The 24,141-nt window shown below is 35.2% G+C and overlaps 1 protein-coding gene across 40 annotated transcripts in view; it reads left to right on the top strand.

The window, feature by feature from the left end:
- HDAC9 (histone deacetylase 9) overlaps nt 1–24,141 on the top strand; it is a 920,581-nt gene that overhangs the window by 553,446 nt on the left and 342,994 nt on the right. For 23 of the 40 annotated variants that reach the window (XR_012002703.1, XR_012002701.1, XR_012002704.1 and 20 more), the window contains one exon: nt 4,548–4,811. Coding sequence is in view for 36 of the 40 variants with exons in the window: in XM_072764471.1 (XP_072620572.1) it covers nt 4,548–4,811 (264 nt within the window). In the remaining 4 variants the exon portion in view is untranslated. Of the gene's footprint in view, nt 1–4,547; nt 7,189–24,141 lie in introns of those variants that run through there. The other 17 variants (XM_025993176.2, XM_025993175.2, XM_025993177.2 and 14 more) reach the window with 1 other exon arrangement.

Raw genomic sequence — 24,141 nt, forward strand, 5'->3', positions numbered from 1 at the left:
CCCACAGTAGTGATATCAGTCTCTTACTTTCAAAGATGCTATGATTGTGTCTTGGTGCCCTTTTTTGGGATGTTTTACCCTCACTAACACTTATTAATATTCTGTTTAAATTGCCACTGGTTTTGGCATGAACACAGTCATTACTGACTTTAACAAGAGAGATTTCGGTCAGATAGTGTGGATGAAAGCCTTGTTGGTGTGAATTCTAATGAGAATGGGAAAAGAAAAATGAAGACAGTAAAGAAAGATAGCTCAAGGAGTTTTGCTGTGAAGGGAGATACATAATGGTGTTGGGGGAGCAAGGGAGGTTTTACTTAAGGCAGATTATCTTCTGAAAATGCACCAATAAGGATATTCCAGCAGAGAGGAGAAATGTGTGTTGGAGGACAGGGTGGATAATTGCAGGAAGGGATAGGATACAGGCCATAAGCCAAGGGATTGCCTGAGATAAAAGTGCAGACATCACTTTTAGAACAGGAGGAAGGGTGAATGGGACAGCTTGGTAAATGTGATGGTAGCAGGATGTTGAGTTTCTCTTTGGAGGCTTCTGTTTTCTCAGTGAAATAACAAGCACAGGCATCAGCAGGGAGTGAAGAAAAGGTCTGGTTTTCGAGATTTGAGGAGAGAGGAGGTAGTTTGAAATTGTCATTGAAAGAGTGGGAGTGAATTAACTGCAGAAATGTAGTAGGATTGCCAGGCAGTTACTGATGAGGGCCCTTTTGAGGGTTTTGCTCATGAATCTGAAGAGAAACATTCAGCATGATTGTAATTTGTTTGTTTGTTTCCTTGCTTATTCAGCTGCTTGGGTTTGGCAGAGATGTAGTATTAACCAAGGCTGGAAGTCTTACTTTTCCAGTAAAACCCGTATTGAAAAGGGCAGGGGTGGGTGCCTGAGTGGCTCAGTTGGTTAAGCATCTGCCTTCAGCTCAGGTCATGATCCTGGAGTCATGGGATCAAGTCCCACCTTCTGCTCCCTGCTTAGAGGAGAGTCTGCTTCTTTGAGACTCACCTCACTAGTACTCTCTCTCTCTCTCTCTCAAATAAATAAATAAAATATTTTTAAAAAGGAAAGAAAGAAAAGGGCAGGGGAGTTGAAGACAACGTAAGGGAGTGATTTTTTTTAAGATTTCTTTATTTGAGAGAGATTGTGCATGCAAGGGGAAGGACAGAGGGAGAGAGAGAAAGAGAGGGAATCTCAAGCAGGCTCCCTGCTAAGGGCAGAACCCCGACATGGGGCTTGATCCCAGGACCCTGAGATCATAACCTGATCCGAAATCAAGTCACACACTTAACCGACTGAGCCACCCAGGTGCCCCAAAGGAGTGATTTTTAATGATGGAAAATGGAGCCTAGTCTAGCAAGGAGGAAAGTGAGAGGATGAAGAGTGGTAGGGAGTGAGAATATGTTAGGCTCAATCACTTAGAGGACCCTCTGGAGCTGGAGAATGGTTAAGGTCAGAATATATTGAGAATGAAGCAGAAAGAAGTCATGTTTGAAACAGATTTAGTAAAGTGTACAGCTACCAGTAAAGACCTGGGCTAGGGTATGATCATAGCATTGGGCACTGAGGAAGAGCAGATAAAAAGACTATTGGATGTGAGGAAGTCAAGGTCCTAAGACTTGTTGGAACTGGGACTGGAAAGGAGAAGAATAGCAATAGACTTTCCCTATTTTCACTGCTAAGGAAAAGGAAAGTAGGGGCACTTTCCTTTTGGTGATTAAATACTCTGCATAGTCAAACATCCAGAAGCTATGAAAGTGGCAGTCACTCCTCAGTAAAGGGGGACTTCTGATGTGACATTTTCTGGACAGTGGTCCTGTGCTCCCTGGTGGACCTTTCATGAACGGCCCCTCAGTTCTTCTCTCAGGGCCACACATCCCATATAGTTTCCTTCTGTCTTCCTCCCAGAGGCTCTTATGCACAGGAACTTTGAACACCTCCCAGAGGTGTCCACTTGCCTCATACATGTCCTTGGCCCCCCAGCTCTGCCTGATGTGTTAGCTCCCATGAATTTTTCCAGCTAAGCTTTAGCAATGAGAAGGAAAAGTTCTGCAGCTCCACATGCATCCATCTAGAAGATGAACTGCAGCCGTCTGCTTGCAGATTGTCCCTCTGAGGGACTTTTGCAGCTTCCTTCACCTGAGTGATACCTTTCCTTATATCAATCTCTTCTCCCCACAAGACCCCTCTATCGTCCTCTTGTATGTCACATCTGAGGTGAGGGACAGGGGTAAGGGCTGGCTGATGAGCTTTCTCTCTGAAGAATGGGTGGATGCTTGTCACCCGAAGTCCCTATCCCTGGGGTCCCAGCCCAAACTGGGACTTTTCCATTAAAATCCTGCCTGTTTTCTATGGTGTCACGTGTTCTTTTTCTAACAGCCGATTAAGTTGGATCCTATAGATGTACAATCAAAGCTTAGGAATATTACATTGTCCCTCTTCTCCAAAAGCAGTATGCAAGGTATTGTGTATTTAATGTTGTTATCTAAATACTTGGCATTGGTACAAAAGTCCTGCAAATAGTTTCCTAAAAAGTACTCAAAAACATTTAAAGAATGATGGGACGACCGTTCTTATGCTGACAGCCCAGGAAAATAGATGTTAGATAGTAGATACAAAGGAAATTGATATTTAAATTTGCCTTCTTCATTTTGACATAAATTTTGATTGGTATCTATTCTCTTGGTTTGATTATGTCTAACTTAAGATTGGTGATGTTTATATCTTATTAATGGCTTATTTCCTAATTTGTACTTTATTTCTATAGAATCTTGTTCTCAACCCAAATACATTATAAACTGTGTTACTCTCTCCAATATCACCTTCCAGCATTTTTTCCCATCTTCCTGTGCTGAAACCTCATTGGCCTTTCATTTGCTCCAACGCACTGGACTCCTTTTCAGCATATGTACTGTGCCTTCTGCCAGAAGTGCTCTCTACCCTTATTTCAACCCCTTACACTCATGCAACTAGAACTTCCTTTCTATCCTTCCTCTTTCATGTCTCAACCTAAACATAGCACCCTGTCAGTAGTGAAACCTCTCTTAACCCACAGTTATGCTCCTGTGCCAACTAGCGTGTACTCTCATAACACCCTGTGCTTCTTCCCATTTCATTTACCCTACTTGAAAATCAGAATACATTTATTTATCTATCTGGTTCCCTTCTAACACACTAAATTATAAGCTCCATGAGGGCAAGGCAATGGCTATTTTCCCAGTGCTTAGCATGGTGTCTTGAACACAATTGGCACTCAATAAATATTTGTTGCAAAAGGAACAAAAAATCCCAATAACTTTACCTACAGTGAAAGTGGAGGGTTTCATCAGTTGGTGTACAGCCCTCTGAAGTGATGTGGCCTGGAGGAAAGTCTGTAAGCCTAAAGAGAGTAAGACACCCTTCAGACTTGGAGTATGTAGAAGTATTCTAACTCTAAGCATGTGTTTAGCCTTAAAAACATAGTTAGGGGTGGGGGAGATAAGCTTAAACTGTACCAAGAGAAATTAGTATTCATGATTTTAGCAGTTATATTCTAAGCGTGCTGTTTATTAACAATATTTGGCCTATTGCTTACATGGGTGCTGACTTAACAGAAAATTCTAATCACTCTTGAAACCACAGTTCAAGATCTGCAGATGATCAGTCGCTGGGGTCATTGTGAATCAAAACAAGAGACCTGTGACATGAAATCATCTTGAGAATTTTACTCCATTTATTGAGCTTTTATACTGTGATATTTTGCTGTTGTTTAAGTTAGGTATGTTCTCATTTTTTTAAATCATTGAGCAGTTGATTCATATACTTCTGAAGATTAAGTATAATTTAATTATAAAATAAAGGTCTAAATAATAGTCTCCTGATTAAAAATAATTCTTTCTTATTATTTAACTTGGATATGTTCATAAAACATTTTTAGTGCTATCACATTTTTTAAAAATCCCACATCTTTTTGAAGTTTAGGATTTCCAAATCAGTATTTCCATATTTTATCAGTACATATAAGAAGATGTTTTATCATTTGACCCTTTAGGTATGGGAAAATAAGATAGATGAGGACTTAGCATTTGTGCTTGTGTTTTATAGTGGTTGACATTCTCAAAAAATGAGATTGTGGAAGTTTTTCACTACCTTTCCATTAATTCCATTACACTTTATCTTTAAAGAAAAATATTCTCAGGTTTATTTGGATTACATTGTCTCAGTACAAACTGTACTTGTGAAAGTTTTAGGATTCCCATCAAAAAAGTTTATTTACCTTTCCCCCACCATTTTCTAAGTGTGTTAGAGAGTAATCCATTAAAAAAAGCACTTGAAGACCTCATTTTCTGCCTACTACACCAATACAACATGGAAGTGATGAGACTTGCTTCAGATTTAGTATTACTCGAGGAAGTTTGTTGCATACAAATTCATTCTGAAATTGATGTCCAGAAACTAGACATCAGAACGTACTGAAGTAGAGTCATTAGAAATAAAAGTGTGTATTTTGCTTCTCTGTTACCACCAAGAACTATTGAATTTTGAACCCCTGAACACTCTCTTCTAGCTGCTTTCGAAATCTATTGAACAACTGAAGCAACCAGGCAGTCACCTCGAGGAAGCGGAGGAAGAGCTTCAGGGGGACCAGGCGATGCAGGAAGACAGAGCGCCCTCTAGTGGCAACAGCACTAGGAGCGACAGCAGTGCTTGTGTGGATGACACACTGGGACAAGTTGGGGCTGTGAAGGTCAAGGAGGAACCAGTGGACAGTGATGAAGATGCTCAGATCCAGGAAATGGAATCTGGGGAGCAGGCTGCTTTTATGCAACAGGTAATAGGCAAAGATTTAGCTCCAGGATTTGTAATTAAAGTCATTATCTGAATATGAAATGCATTGCAGGTTTTGGTAAATGGATATTATTTCCTATCTGTTTATATTTCTGAATGATTTGATTTTAGTGTTTAAGGATTCTACTTATTGCAGATATATCTATATAGAGATTTCTCTATATATTGATTTCTATATAGATATCAAGGTTTCATTGAAACTCCACTGGTAAGGAAATACTTGTGACACTAAAATTATACTACATAAGTATACAAGTAATTAATAGGCTTTAAATTCATCCCAAAGCCTGTCACACCAGTTACTTCTAAGGAAAACGAACTCACTGTTATTTTTAGTTTATCTGTTGAGATCAGTGACTGCTGGATATACTCACCCAGTCTGATCAATGAAACATTCTATTAGTTCTTGATTTTTTTTGATATGTAGAATTCAATTTTCACATTGTTGTACATAATGTATCATACTATAGTCTTGAACACTGTTAAAAGTAGTCTGCCCTTTCCTTCCTCTCTCTTTTTTGTTAAGTTAAATGTTCTGGTTACCATGCCAATAGTCCTTAGGTTATTGTATAGATTGCAATTGAAAATATTAGGATAGAGGTGGTTTTAAATATATAGATTGCAAAGTACAGCACTATTTTAACTATTACATTATGTCTCACCTAGCACTGCTCATTTTACTTTTATCTTGTGTTATTTGATGACATTGTCTATCAAAAAAGATCAAATGAAGCCAATGCAAATAGCGGCAAGAAGTAACGTGCAGCATTATGGTTCAACCAGATACTATATTGTATCTACAGTTGTAGAAAACACAGTGAAGGTATGAAGATTATCTGATACGAAGTCACAATCATGTTTAAAAGAAGAAGGTGTATCATATTTTATAATCACATCACTAGGATCTCTTAGGTAGAATTCCATAAGGACTTGGCATTATACCATACCATTTTGGCAAATACAAATTTAGGAAAGTTATGCTTAACAACAGAATCTCCTTGTATATAACACACCTTCAGAAGGACTGTGTCCTTTGATGCTATGAAATACAAACAACTTTGAAGGCAACAGAAGACTCTGTTTATTCAAGTCCGTTCTTTGTCAGGTTCCTGCTGTTCTCCTACAGAAAACTGATTCTATGAGGCTGAACAGGAAATGCCTTGTGGAAACAGGAAGTCTAAGTGATTCATGTAATGAGGAATGTAGGGGGAAAAAAACGGAGGATAGTGTTTTACTCTTTCTGTTTTTAAAGGGCACTCTATGAATTGATTTATTGTCTAAGAAAATAACACCACAAGTAGGGAAATTGTTAAGGAAGCTTTTCACTCTGGAACATTTCCTTCATACTCCCTTTTGATATGTTTACCTTGTTTTATAGGTTTACTTTTGTTAAGCTAGTTAAAGATTCGTTGTATTAAGACCCCTTTAAAATGGATCATCCAAATTGACCTAGAATCTTTGTGAGGTTTTTTTTCTATTAAAATATTTATATTTCTAAATCCAAGGTATTTTAAGGTGTAGTATCCTGTTTCAAAGGAGATATAACGATTTTGCCAAATGTAGACATTGTAACCACTGTATGTTATTGGCACGTGTTGTTTACATTTTGCTGTGACATTTAAAATATTTCTTAAAAAAAAGGTCACTGCTAAAGATACATTATCCTTTTTTAAAAAGTCTCCATTCAAATTAAATTAACATAACTAGAAGTTAGAAAGTTTAAAACTTTTCCATATAATGAAAGTCCTTCTGATAATTTGACAAATAGCTATAGTAGGCAACTTTTCCTATTACCAACATATTTTGGTTAGTATATTCCTTAAGATTAAAATGACTTTTTGTCAGTTGTTTTGCATTAAAAATATGGCATTCCTAAGATAAAATTGTATATTTTTTCCATCTCATAAATATTCATTTTCTTTAAAGTCTTTTTTCAATCTCATAAAAAAAGGGATAGTGCATCTTTTAAAATACATTTTATTTGGGGAGGAACATGTGGCTGAGCAGACTTTTGTATAATATTACTTCAAAGATATGTAATCACAAACAAAAAAAAACTATTTTTTATAATGTCATTTGAGAGAGCTTCATCAGTACAGTTGGTGGACATTAATTGTTTGAATTTGATAGTCTTTGAATTTAATCAAGAAACTACCTGGAACCAGTGAAAAAGAAAGCTGGACTTAATTCATCTTAGAATTAATTGATAAATGTCTCTTTTAAAATCTACTGTATTTATTATAATTTACACCCTTGAAGGTGATCTCTTGTTTTGTGTTGTAAATATATTGTTTGTATGCTTCCTTCTTGCCTTCTGTTATAAGTCTCTTCCTTTCTCAAATAAAGTTTTTTTTAAAAGATCCCCTTTCATACATTTGGCTTTGTGTAAACTTGATATACTTAATCGGATCTGAAGCTCATGCGCTAGGTCTCATATACCAAAATATATTGCCATTCGTTGTTGAAACAAGAAAATGAAGATATTTTGAGCCGTTATTTCTCATACCATTAAAAATAATAAACCCAACAATGATTTAAACTATTTATGTCAGCCATTATCAAATAGCAGACGTGTAAAATTTGCTGCCTTTTCCTTTTCCCAGCGTGGCCTCTTTTTCATAATATGTTATCATGTTTGATGTCAACTTCCAAATATAAAATCTTATATAAATAAATGTTAATTCTTAACTTTGCTCAACTTAAAAAATCATTTTAAAAAGGTTAACATAATCCCTCCAATGTAACAAGCACTCAATAAATATCGAAATAAATATCAAAATATTACAGTGACAGACTGACCTACAAGTATAAAGTAACAGTACATAAATGTAAAGAGAAAAAAACTAATTAAATGACCTCCCTTTTATGGAAACAGTTATTATAATACTAGTGTAAGGAACAAGGAGCATGGCTCAGGTAAAGGAAACATAGACATCTCTGCACCCTGACATACCTAGCTAGCTCTTCCTCGCAAAACTTAAATCGTCAGTACTTCATAATGTGTCACTGTGTTTTTGTTCCCATAATCTAAACTTTAATAACATCATACAAATTAAAATTATCCTAAGTCACAACAATATTGCATTAGATTATTAAGAATTCTGGAGCTAATATCATTGACTATTACAAAATGGATTATCATTCCACAATGCCATAAGCCTGATAATTTGGTCAGAATTGTGGGAATACCATTAGTTATAATTTCCCAAGAATTGCCTTTGGACTTTTATAAAATTGAGTAACTTGGTACCAGATCCTCAAAAAAGAGTTGGAGGAACCAATTAGATAATGGTTTTATACTGTATATCTGATTTTTGAAGTGTAAAGTGGATGTTTCAATAAAAAGTATCAATCTCATGTTAAAAACTTTTTCTTCAGGAAAATAATTTTTGTCAGGACTTGGAATAAATAAACATTAGATTTCCTGGTCTGGCAGTAAAAATCCACCTTCTCATTGGTGAAGGTGGCTGCTGAAATGGAGACTGGTTGCTTTTCATAAATCTGAAAAGGATTGTTTTTAAGAAATTTTTACTTTGCTTTATACTTTTTTTTCTCTAAAGGATGTTAAAAATGAATTCAGACAGTAACCATTTTTTTTAAACTTAGTACTCAACAGATGTTTAGGTCAACAACAGTATTTTTTTTTATTTGGCATTTCCTTTGTGATTTTTTTTTTCAATAATGGAAGCACAGAATTGTGGGTATACAATTGTAAATTAACAATGATAAATAATCAAGGTCTACAAATTATAATTAATTATAATCAAGAACTTGAAGATGTAAGAGGAGGAATCTGAGAGGTAGATTACCATTCCTTTTAATATTGATAATTCCTCCATCTAGGTTTTAAAAGTATGGGAGAGCAATCAAAGGATTCTGGCAAATAAAACAAGATACTGGGAATGTGACTTTTTAGAACTTCTCTATTAGGATTTGAAAGGTTTTCTACTCTAATTTTATAATACCTTAAGGCTTATAAACTATAAGCTTTAGACAGTATAACCTTTGGGGACCATCTTGATTTACAAAAAGACTTTGAGTTTTAACTATTGCAAACATACATGTCTAGCAATTCATTTAGTCCTCACAACAACCTTATGGGGTAGATATTATTGTCTCCTACAGATAAGGGCACTGGGGCACAAGAAGTTAAGTAAAGTTAAAGTCGCCCAATTAGTGATAGTCTAGCTTTAATTTGAACCCAGTTACTCTGACATCAGAGTCTTTGTTCTCTTTACTACCACACTACATTTATGCAGCAATTCTTTTCACATGTCCTGGTTTATTAAATCAGAAGTTCGTTTGTAACCCCCGTCCCTCTCTATATATATATTCCTTCCCCCCCCCCATCACTATTTCCAAATTGTTTTGAATCAATTTTCTCTTAATCATTGCCATGAAGTAGATTAGGACTCTTCTTTTGTCTAATGCATACATGAAAATCATCCTTGGACACATATGAACCATTTTGAATCATTAAAGTTTGAGAGTTTCTTTATTTCTGAACAGAGCCAGTCTTAGAATGAGGCAAAACAGAATGCCTGCACTTGGAGTTAACTATTTTGGGGGAGAGAAGGAGAAAAATTCCAACTAGCTAACAACTCCCTTTTGCCACTTACCGTTCTTCCCCAACCAAAGCCAAAAACTTGATTTCTAAGCAGTTAGGACATTGCCTTTCAAACCCTTTTGACCTATCGAGGAAGCACTTGATAATCGTTCTGACCTAAAATAGTCTGTATAAAATGCCGGGAAAAGGAAAAATAGAGATATTTGTCTTAAATTCTTGTCTTCCTAGGTGATTTTTCGCTTGAAAGATGTATAAAAATCCTCTTGAGGGAGTTGTTGGCAATTCAGATTCTGACTGCATCTCCTAGAGGTTCTGATTCTGTTATCCTGACTGAGAGCCCAGGAGTCTACATTTTTCAAGCCCTTTGGGAAGAGTCTGGTTTGGAGATAATGTTCTGGAGCTGTCCGGGGGCCCTAAACCACTTCCTGAAGCATGGCCTGCCTTTTAATAGCTTTTACCTAAGCTCCTTGGACTCTTCATTCATAGTTTCTAAAATAGATGATCTCTTATTTCTTGTATATTGTTCTGTTTCATCTGCCTTTTAATTCGGCTATAGGTTATTCTCACTATATTTACTGCTGTTACTGCTGTGATAATATCTCCTTTTGTTTTATTTCTCTCTTTCTAATTTATACAATTGCTTAGCCTATTTATAGAGTATTTATTCACCAAGACTTGGCAAGTTATTTTTCTTCAGAAGTTCCAAGCTATTTGTTGCACATTGTTTTTGTTCTTGTGTTTTTATTGAGATAAAATTTGTATAACATAAACTTTATCATTTTACCCATTTTAAAGTATATAATTCAGTGGGTTTTGATATATTCATGATGTTGTGCCACCATCACTACTTTTACCAGAGAATTACCAGAGTATCTTCATCAACTCAAAGAATTCCTGTACCAATTAAGCAATCACTCCTCATTCTCCCGTCCCTCCAACCCCTGGCAACCACTGGCAACTATTTTGTATCTCTATGAATTTGCCTATTGTGGACATTCCGTATAAATGAAATCATATATTATGTGGCCTTTTGTATGTCTGTGTAATGTTTTCAAGATTCATGTGTCAGTCCTACACCCATGTTTCCTTCTGAGAGGTTTAATTTTAGCACTTACTTTTAGTTCTTTGATCTGTTTTCCAGTTATATATACTTTTTAAAAAAATGTTCTTCAATTTGAGTTATTTTTAAAGAGATGGGAACTTAATGATTGTTGGGCTCCATTTTCTCATGCATCACCTCTGTTTTCCTTATTTCTAGTTGATCTTGGTCTTGCTTTTCTGCCATTCCTGTGGCTATCTCTTGTTACTTCTTGGTTTTTGAGGTTGTCCCTTTTCTTTTTCTTCCCAATGAACCACTTAAATGCTACAATCTTGCTGTTGATTGTATCTAATATAAACTGAAGCAAACATTAAGTTTGTCTTTCCTTTAAGAAATGCCTTTTCTCTGGTGACCTTTAAAAACTAAACCAGAGTTATTTTTTCTTCATTTATATGACAGAATTCTGTCCTGGTTAGTCATTTTTACTCATGTCTACTTTGCACTTAAATTTTATGTTGAACCCATGTTTGCAACTTAGTTTGATCTTTGTGCCTCTGTTGACAGAATTTCTGCAAAGACCCCTGTATTTGTACTGTCCAAGCTGGTAGCCACGTGTATCAACTGAGAATTTAAAATGTGACTCGTATGAGTTGAGATATGCTTCCAGTGTATACTGCACACTAGATTTCTTTAAAAAAAATTTTTTAAATTGGAGTTCGATTTGCCAACGTATAGCATAACACCCAGTGCTCATCCCGCCAAGTGCCCCCCTCAGTGCCCATCACCCAGCCACCCCAACCCCCCACCCACTTCCCCTTCCATTACCCCTTGTTCGTTTCCCAGAGTTAGGTGTCTCTCATGTTTTGTCACCCTCACTGATATTTTCACTCATTTTCTCTCCTTTCCATTTATTCCCTTTCACTAATTTTTATATTCCCCAAATGAATGAGACCATATAATGTTTGTCCTTTTCCGATTGACTTACTTCACTCCATATAATACCCTCCAGTTTCATCCACATCGAAGCAAATGGTGGGTGTTGGTCATTCCAGTGGCTGAGTAATATTCCATTGTATACAGATTTCAAAGCCATAGTATCAAAAATATATTAATATCTTAAGTGATGATAATGTATTTCATTACATCCTAAAATAATATTCTAAACATATTAGCTTGTGTAACAGTATTAAAGTTAATATTACCTGTTTTCTTTTACTTTCTCAATGTGGCTTTTAGAAAATGTAAGATTATACATATCCCTTGGCATTTATGGCTTACATTATATTTGCTATTTACATTATATTTGCTATAATGCTATTTCTATAGAATGCTGCTTTAGCTCATCTTCCTCTCATTTTATATTATCTTTTTTTTTTTCATTTTATATTATCTTAACAGATTTCACTACATAGTTTTAGAAATCGGTGAGCTATCAAACCTGAACAAATTAATATTTGCTCATGCCAGAATATTTTTATTGCTTTTCTCAGTCTAACATAGACACATAAAATGTTAGTGGTTAGTGTTAGAGGGATATACACATCTTAATGGCTTAAGGGTTTAATGATCTCTTTTTTTCTTCACCTTAAGGACAACTTGAAGTCTATCAAGTGTTTTATTAATACTTAACCAGCTGTAAAGACAATTCACTGGTTTCTCCACTCTCATCTCAAAGGTTTTTAATTCACTATCTGTAAAATGTGCTGTTTTATCCGGCTTTTACACTTCTGTTGATGGAACCACCCTTTAGACACTGGGCAGATTATCATGAAATCACCTCTGATTATTTCCTCTCTTTTATTTCTTATAAGCAATTGCTACTCCTGTTTCCATTTTCCAGGCCCATCATATCTCTTTCTCTTTGGCTCTGCTTTCCCTGGTCAATACCTTAATTAATAATGAAGCACATTCATTCTTTTATTAATGCAGTAGCCTTCTTCCATATCAGTGTGATCTTTCTACTAATTTGGTTAACTTACTGTAGAATACCCAGTTTTCACATTCTCTATAAAAGAACCTATAATATCTACCTAATTGTTTCATCTAAATGGTGTCATGGAGTTTCAGCCCTCGTAATTCAGCCTTTATACTCAGACCAAGCACTCATCCCTCCCAGTCTGACTGAATCGCCTAACCATGAACAGCAAATTCCCAGAGTGGGGCTCCAAGCCCATGAATTTTTTCTTTTCTTTTCTTTTCTTTTCTTTTCTTTTCTTTTCTTTTCTTTTCTTTTCTTTTTTTTTTTTTTTCATGAATTTCACCAAACTTTTTTTCCCTATCTGGAAAGACTTTTTTAAAAAAACCTACTTTGCTTTTCTCCTTTATGCCATCTCTGATTTTTCCAACTCATCCTAACTCTTTAGTCAACCTGGAATTTGTTCTGTATAACTTACTGTATAAATTTTCTTTCATCATTACCTGTATGTCATGTCTTTTTGCCTTTTGAAGTCATTGGAAATATAGAGTGTTCCTAGCACCACACATAGAACCCATAAAGTGTTCAATTAAACTTCATTTGAATGGGTTTTATTTTACCTTTCTTTTTTACAGATTTCTTAATGCCTAAAGGACATTTTATTTCATATTATGATTTCAAGCTCACTTTTGTTTTCTGTGTGAAATGGTGAATCATTTTTTACCTGTTGAACTATTTATTGTGTCAAATGTCCACATTAGTAATATATTTTTTACACTGGCTCTAGTGATAATAGTTAATATTTAATTTTTATTTTCAGCCAGGGGTTAATGATGGAATTTTTTTTAGTGAGTTTATTATTTGATATTCCCTAAACTGAAACGATTTGTCATAATTTATATTCTATATGAATGTAATACTGGACACACTTTTTTTCAATTTTTTTTTTTTAATTTTATTTCTTTTAGAGTGGCTGCCTGTGCAAGCAGGGCAGGGCAGAGGTGGGGAGGGGCAGAGAGATGGGGGGGTGGGGAAGGAGAGAAGCTAATTCCCAGCTGAGCAGAGCCCTGCCACTCCCCTTAGGACTCACTCTTATGATCCTGAGATCACGAACTCAGCTGAAATCAAGAGTGGGAGGCTTAATGGACTGAGCCACCAAGGAGCTCTGGGACACATTTCAAGATAAAAATATAGGATATCACGGAGTGCCTGAGTGACTCAGTCAGTGAAGCCTCTGACTCTTGGTTTTGGCTCAGGTTGGGATTGCCTGGGTCCTCCCATCCAGCCCCGCCTCAGGCTTCTGGCTTGTAGGAAGTCTCCCTGAAGACTGACTCCTTGAAGATTGTCTCCCTCTGCCCCTCCCCCCATTTACACACACACTTGTGCATACACGGGCATGTTCTCTCTCTCTCGAATAGATAAATCTTTAAAAAAAATACAATATATCAGATAATTTTTATGGTCTTTATAGTACTAATTTTTCTATATCCATGTATTCTATAGAAAGCTTTTGAAAGGTAGAGTTTGGAAAGAAGAAAAAAGGATGCATATTAATCTTAGAGACTAATAAATCAACTTCATCTTTATACATATTTAAATAAAGAAAAGTATTACTGAACATTGATAAGTTGTTTTAAAGATTTCATTTATTCATGAGAGACACAGAGAGAGGCAGAGACACAGGCAAAGGGAGAAGCAGGCTCCATGCAGGAAGCCCAACGTGGGACTCGATTCCGGGTCTCCAGGATCATGCCCTGGGCTGAAGGCGGTGCTAAACCCCTGAGCCACCCGGGCTGCCCAAGAACTGCCTTTTAGACAGAACTGCTGAGCAGTTACAAAGCTGATGCAATAGTCACACCACAGGAGTGGCAACTTCATCATCTACCGTCAGGTCCACCTGGAGCAAATTATTTAATTGTGCCAAGCCTCAGTTTACTCATTTGTTAAATGTGATGAACACTGTAATCTTTTTGTTGGGATATTGGGAAGCCTAAATGGACTAGTCTATATAAATAACATAATAGATGGTAGCGAAATTGGTACAGAGTAAAAATCAGCTATTGCTATTAATGCCATTATTAATGTAGCATGACTAAGAACTTGGAACTTTAGTAACTTTCTTCATAGTAGGAACCTCACACTCAGTTTAACTTTTTGATAGTGAATAACTTTCTCATCAGTAAGTTAAAAAACTCTAAAGCAGTGCTTCCCCACCTTGTTCATGTTCCAGCACACACAAAAAAGGTGATATATATACAGTCCCCGTTACCACAGGGGGCAGTTCTGAACTTACTCAGCTGTAACCCTTTCATGATTTGTGGGGGAATTCCCAGATTGGGATCTTCTTTGCGAGACTGAGTACATCCCCCTTCTCAGCTCCCTTTCCTTCCACCTCCTTTAGTGACCATTAAGAGAACCCCAAGAGGTTGGTTTGTTTGTTTTTTTAAACAGATTTCAGCTAAGGATTCATCAAATTTAAAACAACACCAGGTAGGAATGACCAACATGATCTTCATTCCAAAAGACGTATTAAGAAAATATACTGGGATGCCTGGGTGGCTCAGTGGTTGGACTTCTGCCTTTGGCTCAGGGCTTGATCTCAGGGTCTCAGGATTGAGTCCCATGTCGGGCTCCTTGCATGGAGCCTGCTTCTCCTCTCTCTGCCTCTCTGTCTCTCATGAATAAGTAAATAAAATCTTAAAAGAAGAAAGAAAATATATTGACCAGGGAGACACTCTTCTCATTAGCTGTTTGTGGCCAGCTCTCTTCTTGGGCTAATTCCCACCCCATTATCAGCACCAAAGCCGGCAATCAGGAAGCTCAACTCAGAAAAATTGGCCTTCCCTAGAAGCCTACAAGGGATTCTCTGGTTACATTTGCATTGGGCTCTGCCTTTCTTTGGAGTCAGGAGGGAAAAAAAAGTACTAAACTTTTCTGTCTTTGCTTTTTAACAAATGCTCTGAGAATCTTTTTTTGGGTGGGAGGATTTTTTTCTACTCTCTACAGTTGGGTGAATGTTAAACTTGTTCCATCTGGGAACAAGAAATCCTGCATTGATGCCTCCATCTTAGTAAATTGCTCCCTTGTTTTGAATAGATATCAGTCCTCTCTTTTTTGCCTCCATTTAACATGATAAAAACTAAGCTTACTCTACACTATTTTTTAGCATCTTAGCTATGTTTTGGTCATGACGGTAATGTATCAAATCCCTCTTTATTTATATTTTGCCAATCAAAGTAAATTTGACATTCAGTTTTCTGGTACATATTTTAAATGCTTTGATTTTTTGCTTGAATCATCTGACAAACTCATGAAAATATTCAACTTGATTCTCTTTTTTTAAAATATTATTTGCCTCATAGATTTCAAGTATCATTCTATATTGTATGCCTTTATAGATGTATACTGGTTAGTTGTATCTCAATATAATTTTCTTCTAAATATAGAAGCAGATGAAAAAAAATTTTTTTCCCCAAGAGACTCTCCTAGGGATTCAAAAATCCAATTCCTAATGTCCTGGGGTTTCTCTTTCCATGATAATTTGAATTAAAATGTTGAGTTAAATGAATTAAAATGAGGGTTTTATTTTGGTTGCTTTAGCTCTCTAAATCTTACTCATTTTTTAATCTACTCTTTTGAAAAGTATATACAAAAATCCACTCATTATATGTGTACAGTGTGATGAATTTTGACAAATGTGTACATCACAATCTAGATATAGAATATTTATATCACTTCAAAGAGTTCCCTCCTGCTTCTTCTTAATCAAGCCCCCACCCTCCACTCAGCCCCAGGCAATCATTCATCTATATCCTGTCACTGTGCATTAGTTTTGATTTTTCTACAATGTCATACAAATAAATTGTTTGAAATGAATCCATTATATTTTCTCTCTGGATTTTTTTCCAATAAGAAATTGCTTCTAGGTCCATACATGTGTATATGAGTAATAATGGACTTGTCTTATGGCCAAATAGCATCCCATTAAATGGATATGTCACAATGTGCTTATGTATTCTTCTATTGATGGAAATTAAGGTAATTTTCAGGTGTGGGTGATTAAGAATATAGCTGCTGTGAATACTCTATACAAATCTTTGTAGTTATTTGTCTTTATTTCTTTTGGGTGGATACCTACAAGTGGAATTGTTGAGTTGTGAGCTGTTTAACTTTATAAGAAACTGCCAAATTACTTTTGATGATTATTTTACATTCTCATCAGCAAAGTATGAGAGTGTTCCTATTACTAACACTTGGTACTATCAGATTTTTATAATGATATGCACTCTAGTGGATGTGTAATGGAATTTCATTGTGGTTTTATTTTGTGTTTTTTTGATGTGTAATGATGTTACACATCTTTTTATGTGCTTACTGGCCATTTGTAGAAGTTCTTTGGTAAACTGTTGATTCAACTATGCTGCAGGGTTTTTTTTATTGGAGAGTCTGTCCTTTTATTATTTTATTAACCAATAAAAAAGCATATATTCTAGATACAATCCATTTCTAGGTATATATGTTGTAAATATTTTCAACCAACCTATAGCTTGCTTTTTATTTTCAAGAGCAGAAATGTTTTAATTTTGATGTGTCCCGTTCTATCATTTTTTTCTTCTCTGGTTAATCCTTTAATGTCTTATCTAAGAAACATTTGCTTCTGTGTTTACTTTTTCTAGTTTATTTTTTTTACAATTAAAGCAAAGAGCCATTTTGAATCATACAGTTTTTTGTATTCTGTGAAGAAAGGCTGAGGTTCATTATTTTATATAGGTGTCTTAAATTTTTCAGAACCAGGTTTTGAAAAGATTACTCTTGTTCCTTTGAATTATTTTGATTACTTTGTTAGAAACCAATTAAACATATATGTGTGAGCAAATTTTTGAACTCTTTCTTTTATTCCATTGATCTATATGTCTAACTTTACAACAATACCACAGGACCTAGGTTACTATTGCTTTATAGCAAGTCTTAAAATCATGTAGTATGTTTTTCATCTGCTTGTTTTTAAGATGATCTTATTGTCATTGGTTTTAAGCAACTTGATTATGATTTGGCTTTGGCTTAAAGCAAGTTTTCTTTCTTTCTTTCTTTCTTTCTTTCTTTCTTTCTTTCTTTCTTTTTTCTTTCTTCTACTTTGGTTAACTGAGCTTTATGTGTCTGTGGGGTTTTGTACTTTTTAAATTTTTGGAATGTGTGAGATATTGTTTCTTTTAATATTCATTCTCCTTTTCTTTTGGGACTCCAATTACACCTAGAGTAGATGGCTTGATATCATTTCACCTCTCTATAAGTCTCTACATTTTCTCTTATTTTTTCTCTTTGTATTTCAGTTTGTGGAGTTTCTATTGCCATACTCATCTTTTCTTCTAGTGGATAAACTTCGTTTACTCACATCCAACAAATTCTTCTTTAAAATAGTGTATTTTTCAGAGACTTCATTTAGTGTTGTTATGTATTTTCTATTTATATCCTCCTTATATTCATGTTTCCCTTCAAATCTTTGGACATGTTTATAATATTCATTTTAAAACCCTTTATTGCTACTACTGTCTCTGCCATTTCTGTGTGTGCGACTACTGCTTAATTTTCTTCTTGAACATGGTTCTTGTTTTTCTGCTACTAAATTTTCATTAGGTGCCAGACAATTTAAATTTGTTGTCTTTCTTAAAGAATATCAAGGGCAGCCCAGGTGGCTCAGAGGTTTAGCACCGCCTTCGGTCCAGGGTGTGACCCAAGAGTCCTGGGATCAAGTCCTGCATTGGGCTCCTTGCATGGAGCCTGCTTCTCCCTCTGTCTGTATCTCTGCCTCTCTCTCTCTCTCTCTCTCTCTGTGTGTGTGTGTCTGTCATGAATAAATAAATAAAATCTTAAAAAAAAAAAAGAATATCAATTACTTGAAGCTTCCAAGACTTGATTTTAAGTTTCGTTAGGGCAGGTCTATAGTTGCCCTAACTCTCAACCTGTTTTTTGTTTTTGTTTTTTTTTCTCTCACAAATTTGTATACTCTCTAGGCATCTATTGAATGTCTTGTATGTTTAAAGGGATGAATGACCTCAGGAAGTTATTAATCTTAGGCCAGGGCTCTGTGGCAAGGATGAGGATGCAGAAGGGAGCATGAGATTCATGAAAGGTGTGAAGAGATAAATACAGATTTCTGAGAGGGAAGGGGAGGTGGGAGGGAGGAGCTGGTTCAACTCACTCCTAGGCCTGGTTTCACTTTAGATGCTGGTCATCTACTGGCTCCTACCAATTCAGTTCTATGTGGCTTGACTGTTTTCTTCTAGGCTTTAAATTTCTTGGATTTTGGTCATCTTCATATTCAAATATGAATTTTGAAGGCAGACATGGAGGAATAATTATAATTGCTTATTGATTTCTGGCATATATACACAAACACAGGCTGAAATGGGCATGGTCAACCTATGCACATTGGATGACATTTGGGGCTCCTACAATTATGTGGAGTAAACCAAGTAAAAAATAATACTGACTAGTTTTCAAAAATTTTTTCAAATCTCTGTTTCAAAGGTTAGATTTTCTCTTTCCTACTTCATCCTTCCCAATTTTCTTTCTTTTCTTTTCCTTTTTCTGAGTAACATAGAATTGCCATGAATTGAGTGTGTTTTTGTAGTTAAAGATTATGCTATCATTTTATTAGCTCATGGTTTATCAATTCAGTCAACTCTTTAATTAGTGTAATGAAAGTTCAAGTATGAAAGGCATAAATAATGGAATATTTATTACATCTGCATACTGGCTACCATAAATGTAATTTTTACCAAAAAATTGAGTGCCATTTACAGTTTGTATATTGTATTATATATTCCATGTTTCTGTTTAAACAGATAAGCCATGCTCTGCACTGATTCTGAATTTTCTATGTCACTTAGTTAAAATTACCTTGCAATATTCTAATCCAGGATCCTTGTGAAGCAGCTTCCTTGCCTTTCTTTTATCATCACAGTGCTTCTTTATCTAGGATGACAAGCAGATATCAAAACTAATGAAACCCATGATTGATAAAAATGAGTAGCACCTTCCAACCCAGGGAAATTCTGGAAACATGGAAATATAGATGTGTCTTGAACCAAAGCTAGAACTGCAATGGCAAACTTAGAGAAAAATGTTATTGGGTAAGGAACTGGAGGGTGCAGGGGGGAAGAGTTTTCTCAAGAGTTTCAAAGGCTTTATGCTTTTTTTCAATTGATCTCCTAAGTTACAGTAGGGTAATGGGGAGGGAGACTATAACAGTGGGAGAAAATAAACAATAGATTTTAACTTTGATTCAGAAGTATTGAGATTTTGATTGACTTAGTGTAGAAATGTGTCCTTAAAGCAATCAGAATATTGGCTTAAATTAAAGTGTTGGTAAACCTTGGTGGATGTGGCAGGAGGTGTGCATGTGTGTGTGTGTGTGTGTGTGTGTGTGTGTGTGTGTCTTTTTCGTCTTCTTTAATTACCATGGGCTTTTGGATGGCTCCTAAAGTCAATTAGGAAGTTCTTAGATATTTAGCATTAAAGTCCAGGCCAGGGAAGTATATGTGAATATTCAACTTCTGATTCTTGGATGGTGTGTTGATACTGTATATTTTTTAATGGTTACATTTTTCCTTGAGTAGTATAAAAGATTTACTGTTACAGTTTGTGTGTGGCCAGGCAGTGGCATATGGAAAAGCTGTTTCCTGCTATTTAATTTAATTAGCCCAATCACGTGCCAGCCTTCGGGCATGTCACTCTGGACCTCTGAGGCTCTTTGTCTGTCAAAAAGATGGACAATATCTTGGCTTTGTTTGGTTGCTCAGCATGCTGCAGATAAAACCACTGAAATTTTGACTGTTTAGCCAAATCTTTGCATTTTTACCATTTGGCTTTGATTTTCTTTTATACAAAATGATAACATTTTGGCTTTGGGAAGGTAAAAAAGAAATACTGAGTATATGAAGAAGAGCTGTTGCTCTTTGTGTTTAATATAGGCTTGAGAATATTATCCTTTTCTCATCAGAAATTTTTAGTCAGTCTGTTACCACTGTGTTAGTAGAAACTCAAAACAATTGTTGAATCATTTTAACCTTAACTTAGCTGCCAAACTGTCATTTTAAATCAAGCCTCCATTTTTGTTCATGTGTATATTTAATGTGATTTTCTTTATCTTGCAAAGATCTCTAAATCTATTGGTGAATTTATTGTTGAAAAAGAAAATATTTCATTGAATATTTGGATATGAATATTTTAGTTTTGTTTTGTTTTCATTGAAAGGATGGTGGTTAACACATTTAGTCACTTGAAGAATTTTTGCCAATATTTTAGTCTTTCACTGTCAAAGACATTTTTAATTTTTCTTTTTTAATTAATAGGTTCGAATTTTTAAAATTCTCTTTAGTCAGATTTAAGTCATTCTTACATTCCTGATACTCTTCAAGCTTTAAAGTTAATGAAGAACATTTGAAAAGAAACATTGAAAAATACATTCTACAGCTTGAGAATCTAATTTGGAACAAAAACATCTACCTAAATTTCCAGCTGAATTAACAGCAATTTTTGTGAATCAAAGTGACTTGTCCAGTGTGATAAACTTATTTGAATATCCACATTTTAAAATTAGGAGTCCCAGATTTGAGATTAATTAATTTTGGACACGTGCACAGTTTAGGACTTCAAGAGGATTTGCATATGGACTTAATAATGTCTTGCAGGAGTTAAAGTCAATCATACCGAGCATCTAGTGAGTGTATACTACTGTCCTAGGTGCCAAGACACAGCCCCTAACCTCTGACATTTCCTGGCCTTTGGAGCAACCAGTGGGACCTATACTGAATAAATGACAGTCAGTCTCAAAGGAAGTATCTTTGTTCCAAAGCTAATAAATTTCTGATTTCCCAATAGATCAGGAATTTTCCAAAGAATGTTTGCATATTTCACTTTGATATAATTTGCAGATAAGATCCTTACCTTTGATTATCTTTTAATTAAAACATGTTAAGTGGTAAAAGAAAAGAAAATTAAAACCTAAATATGTAAATTCTCTTAACCAACATCATTCTTACAACATAATTTACATTCACAATACAGACCTTTATAATGATCTCATAGTTACTATGGCTGCCATCACCCATGCAAAGCCTAAGTCTTGTTAGGGACTATGTACTGCAGAGATTTTGTGTTTTGTTTAAGGGCAAGCAAACAACAGCCAAGTGAAAGCTGTGCTTTTTATCTTCTAATGTTTTTCACCATCCATTCTTCAGTGTAATTACACTTAAATCTTTCATCATTTCCATTTTGAGATTCATTGTTATATTCTCTAGTTCTCTATGTGTTTAATTTTTCATTCTTATTTTAATTACATATTTAGAGTGTGATTTTTCTGAGGGCGTACATATACCACCACACATTGATTTTTGGACTGTGGTATTCACATAAAATTCACTTTGGTAGTAACTTTTTAAGAATGAACATTTTTTTTTAATATTGAGAAACACCCTTATCTCTACAGATAATAAAACTTAAGGCTGAAACAGTAATTTCTCATAAGCTCTCTTTTTTAGTATTGAAATTTTATTGAAAATGTTATAAAGTACAACATGGCTAAGGTTTGAAATGAAATTAGTAGTGAGGTAGGAGTTAATTCAAATAAAAAGATCTGCTTAAGATTTTTTTAAGGGAAGAATATTCATTAGTAACTTAAAAGAAGAACCTTGAATGTCGATATTGAATAGTACAGCCTGATTTCTTTTAGAAAATGTAACCTTTATAAAATTCTGATTTATTTTACAAAAAAATGATAACCCTGGTGGAGGCAAATGTGCAATTTCAAATAGATATTTCCAAAATATAAATAAATAAAAACATCTGTGTCAAGAGTAAAGAACTCATTTGACTTGTAGCAAACAATCCAAATGTATTTACATATTTGCCTAATATTTTATTGCAGGTACATTTATGAAAGTGTGACTAAATTGACCAATGTCCTTCATCTATTTTTTTAAATTGCGGTTTAGCCTATATATAATCAGTAATAGTTCAGGCCAGTTCAATGTGTATACTGAACAGCTACGTGAGCCTGGGACTTGAGCCAGGGAATGAGAAGACGACCATAGCATGGCAAGATAAATGAGGTAGCCATATGGACTTCTAAATTTACAGTCTCTTAGAGAAATGGACAAGTAAACAAATGGAGAAAATACAGTGTCATTTGTGCTACCATGGTAAAAATATATATAAAGCACAAAGTCTGTATAGGTCTTGATCAAAATGTTCTAGCTTGTAAGTTGCTGAACTATGATCAAAACTCACATCAACTGTCTGAGGACCATTGCCATCTGTGAGTACAACTCAAGATTTTAGCAAAGGGTTTGGCATCTTGGGCCTAGACCTCTTGAACACTGAGTATAAGGAAGATCTTGAGGTTTCCATTCTACAGGTGCAGGGCCTCTGCTGGACCTTGAATTAGTCTGAGAAGAGCCTCCACTAACTATAATAGTTGATATCTTCATTTGTTTTATGACAATGGATAAGATTTACCAAAGACATTGATACATTTTTGGAAATTTGAGAGGGGTTTTGCATTTTTTTTCACGCATTCATTAAAATGGGAGGATACTGTAGGCAGAAATCAAAATTTTAATTGTATTTCATTTATACATGTTATGAACTGCAATTACCAACATTTGAGTCGAGATACTGGGATTGAGTTTTCTTTTTCTTTTGTTAAAGGTTTTATTTTATTTTTTATTTTTTTCAAAGATTTTTTAAAGATTTATTTATGACAAACACACAGAGAGAGGGGGGCAGAAACACAGGCAGAGGGAGAGGGAGAAACAGGCTCCATGCAGGGAGCCCGAAGCGGGACTCGATCGCAGGTCTCCAGGATCACACCCCAGGCCAAAGGCTAAACCACTAGGCCACCGGGCTGTCCCAAAGATTTTATTTTTAAGTAATCTCTACACCCAATGTCGGACTTGAACTTAAAATCTTGAGATCAGGAGTAGCATGCTCTATAGACTGAGCCAACCACGTACCTTCAGGGTTGGGTTTTCTAAGTATAAATTATGCTTTCTAAGTGTTAATATGCTTTCATTTATAGAACTTATTTATCATGGTACAGAAAAACCAAAATTTAATATATTCACTGTTTTTAAGTGTACAGCCCAGTCGTGTTAACTATATGCACATTATTATACAAAGAACTCTAGAGTTTTTCATGTTGCAAAACTGAAACTCCATACCCCTTGAACTCCCTATTTTCTCCTTATCCCAGCACCTGATAACCATTCTATTTTCTGTTTGTGTGAGTTTGTTGTAGATAACTCACATATATGGAATCATGCAGTATTTTTCTTTGTGACTATTTCACTCAGCATAATGTCCTCAAGTTTTATCCATGTTGTGGCATATTACAGCAGAGTTGCATTTTTAAGGCTGAGTAATATTCCATTTTTTATATAGACATATGTGATTTTTTCCCACCTTGTGGCTATGATGAATAATGCTGAAATGGACATATAATTATGTATGCAATTATCTCTTTGAGATCCTGTTTCCATATTTTGGAGATATATACAAAGAAATGAGATTGGGTCATATGATAATTCTTTTTTTTTTTTTTTGAGGAAGCTCCATTTTGTTTTTTATAGTGGTTACACCAGTTTATGGTCCTACTAATAGTGCACATAGGTTCTAATTTCTCTACATCCTTGATAGCCTTTGTTACTTTCTCTTTGTTTGGACAGTGGCAATTATATTTGGTCTGAGGTGATAATTTACAGTTTTGATTTTCATTTTCCCTGATGATTAGT

Source organism: Vulpes vulpes, chromosome 7 (assembly GCF_048418805.1).
Source record: "Vulpes vulpes isolate BD-2025 chromosome 7, VulVul3, whole genome shotgun sequence".
Classification (NCBI taxonomy): Eukaryota; Metazoa; Chordata; class Mammalia; order Carnivora; family Canidae; genus Vulpes; species Vulpes vulpes.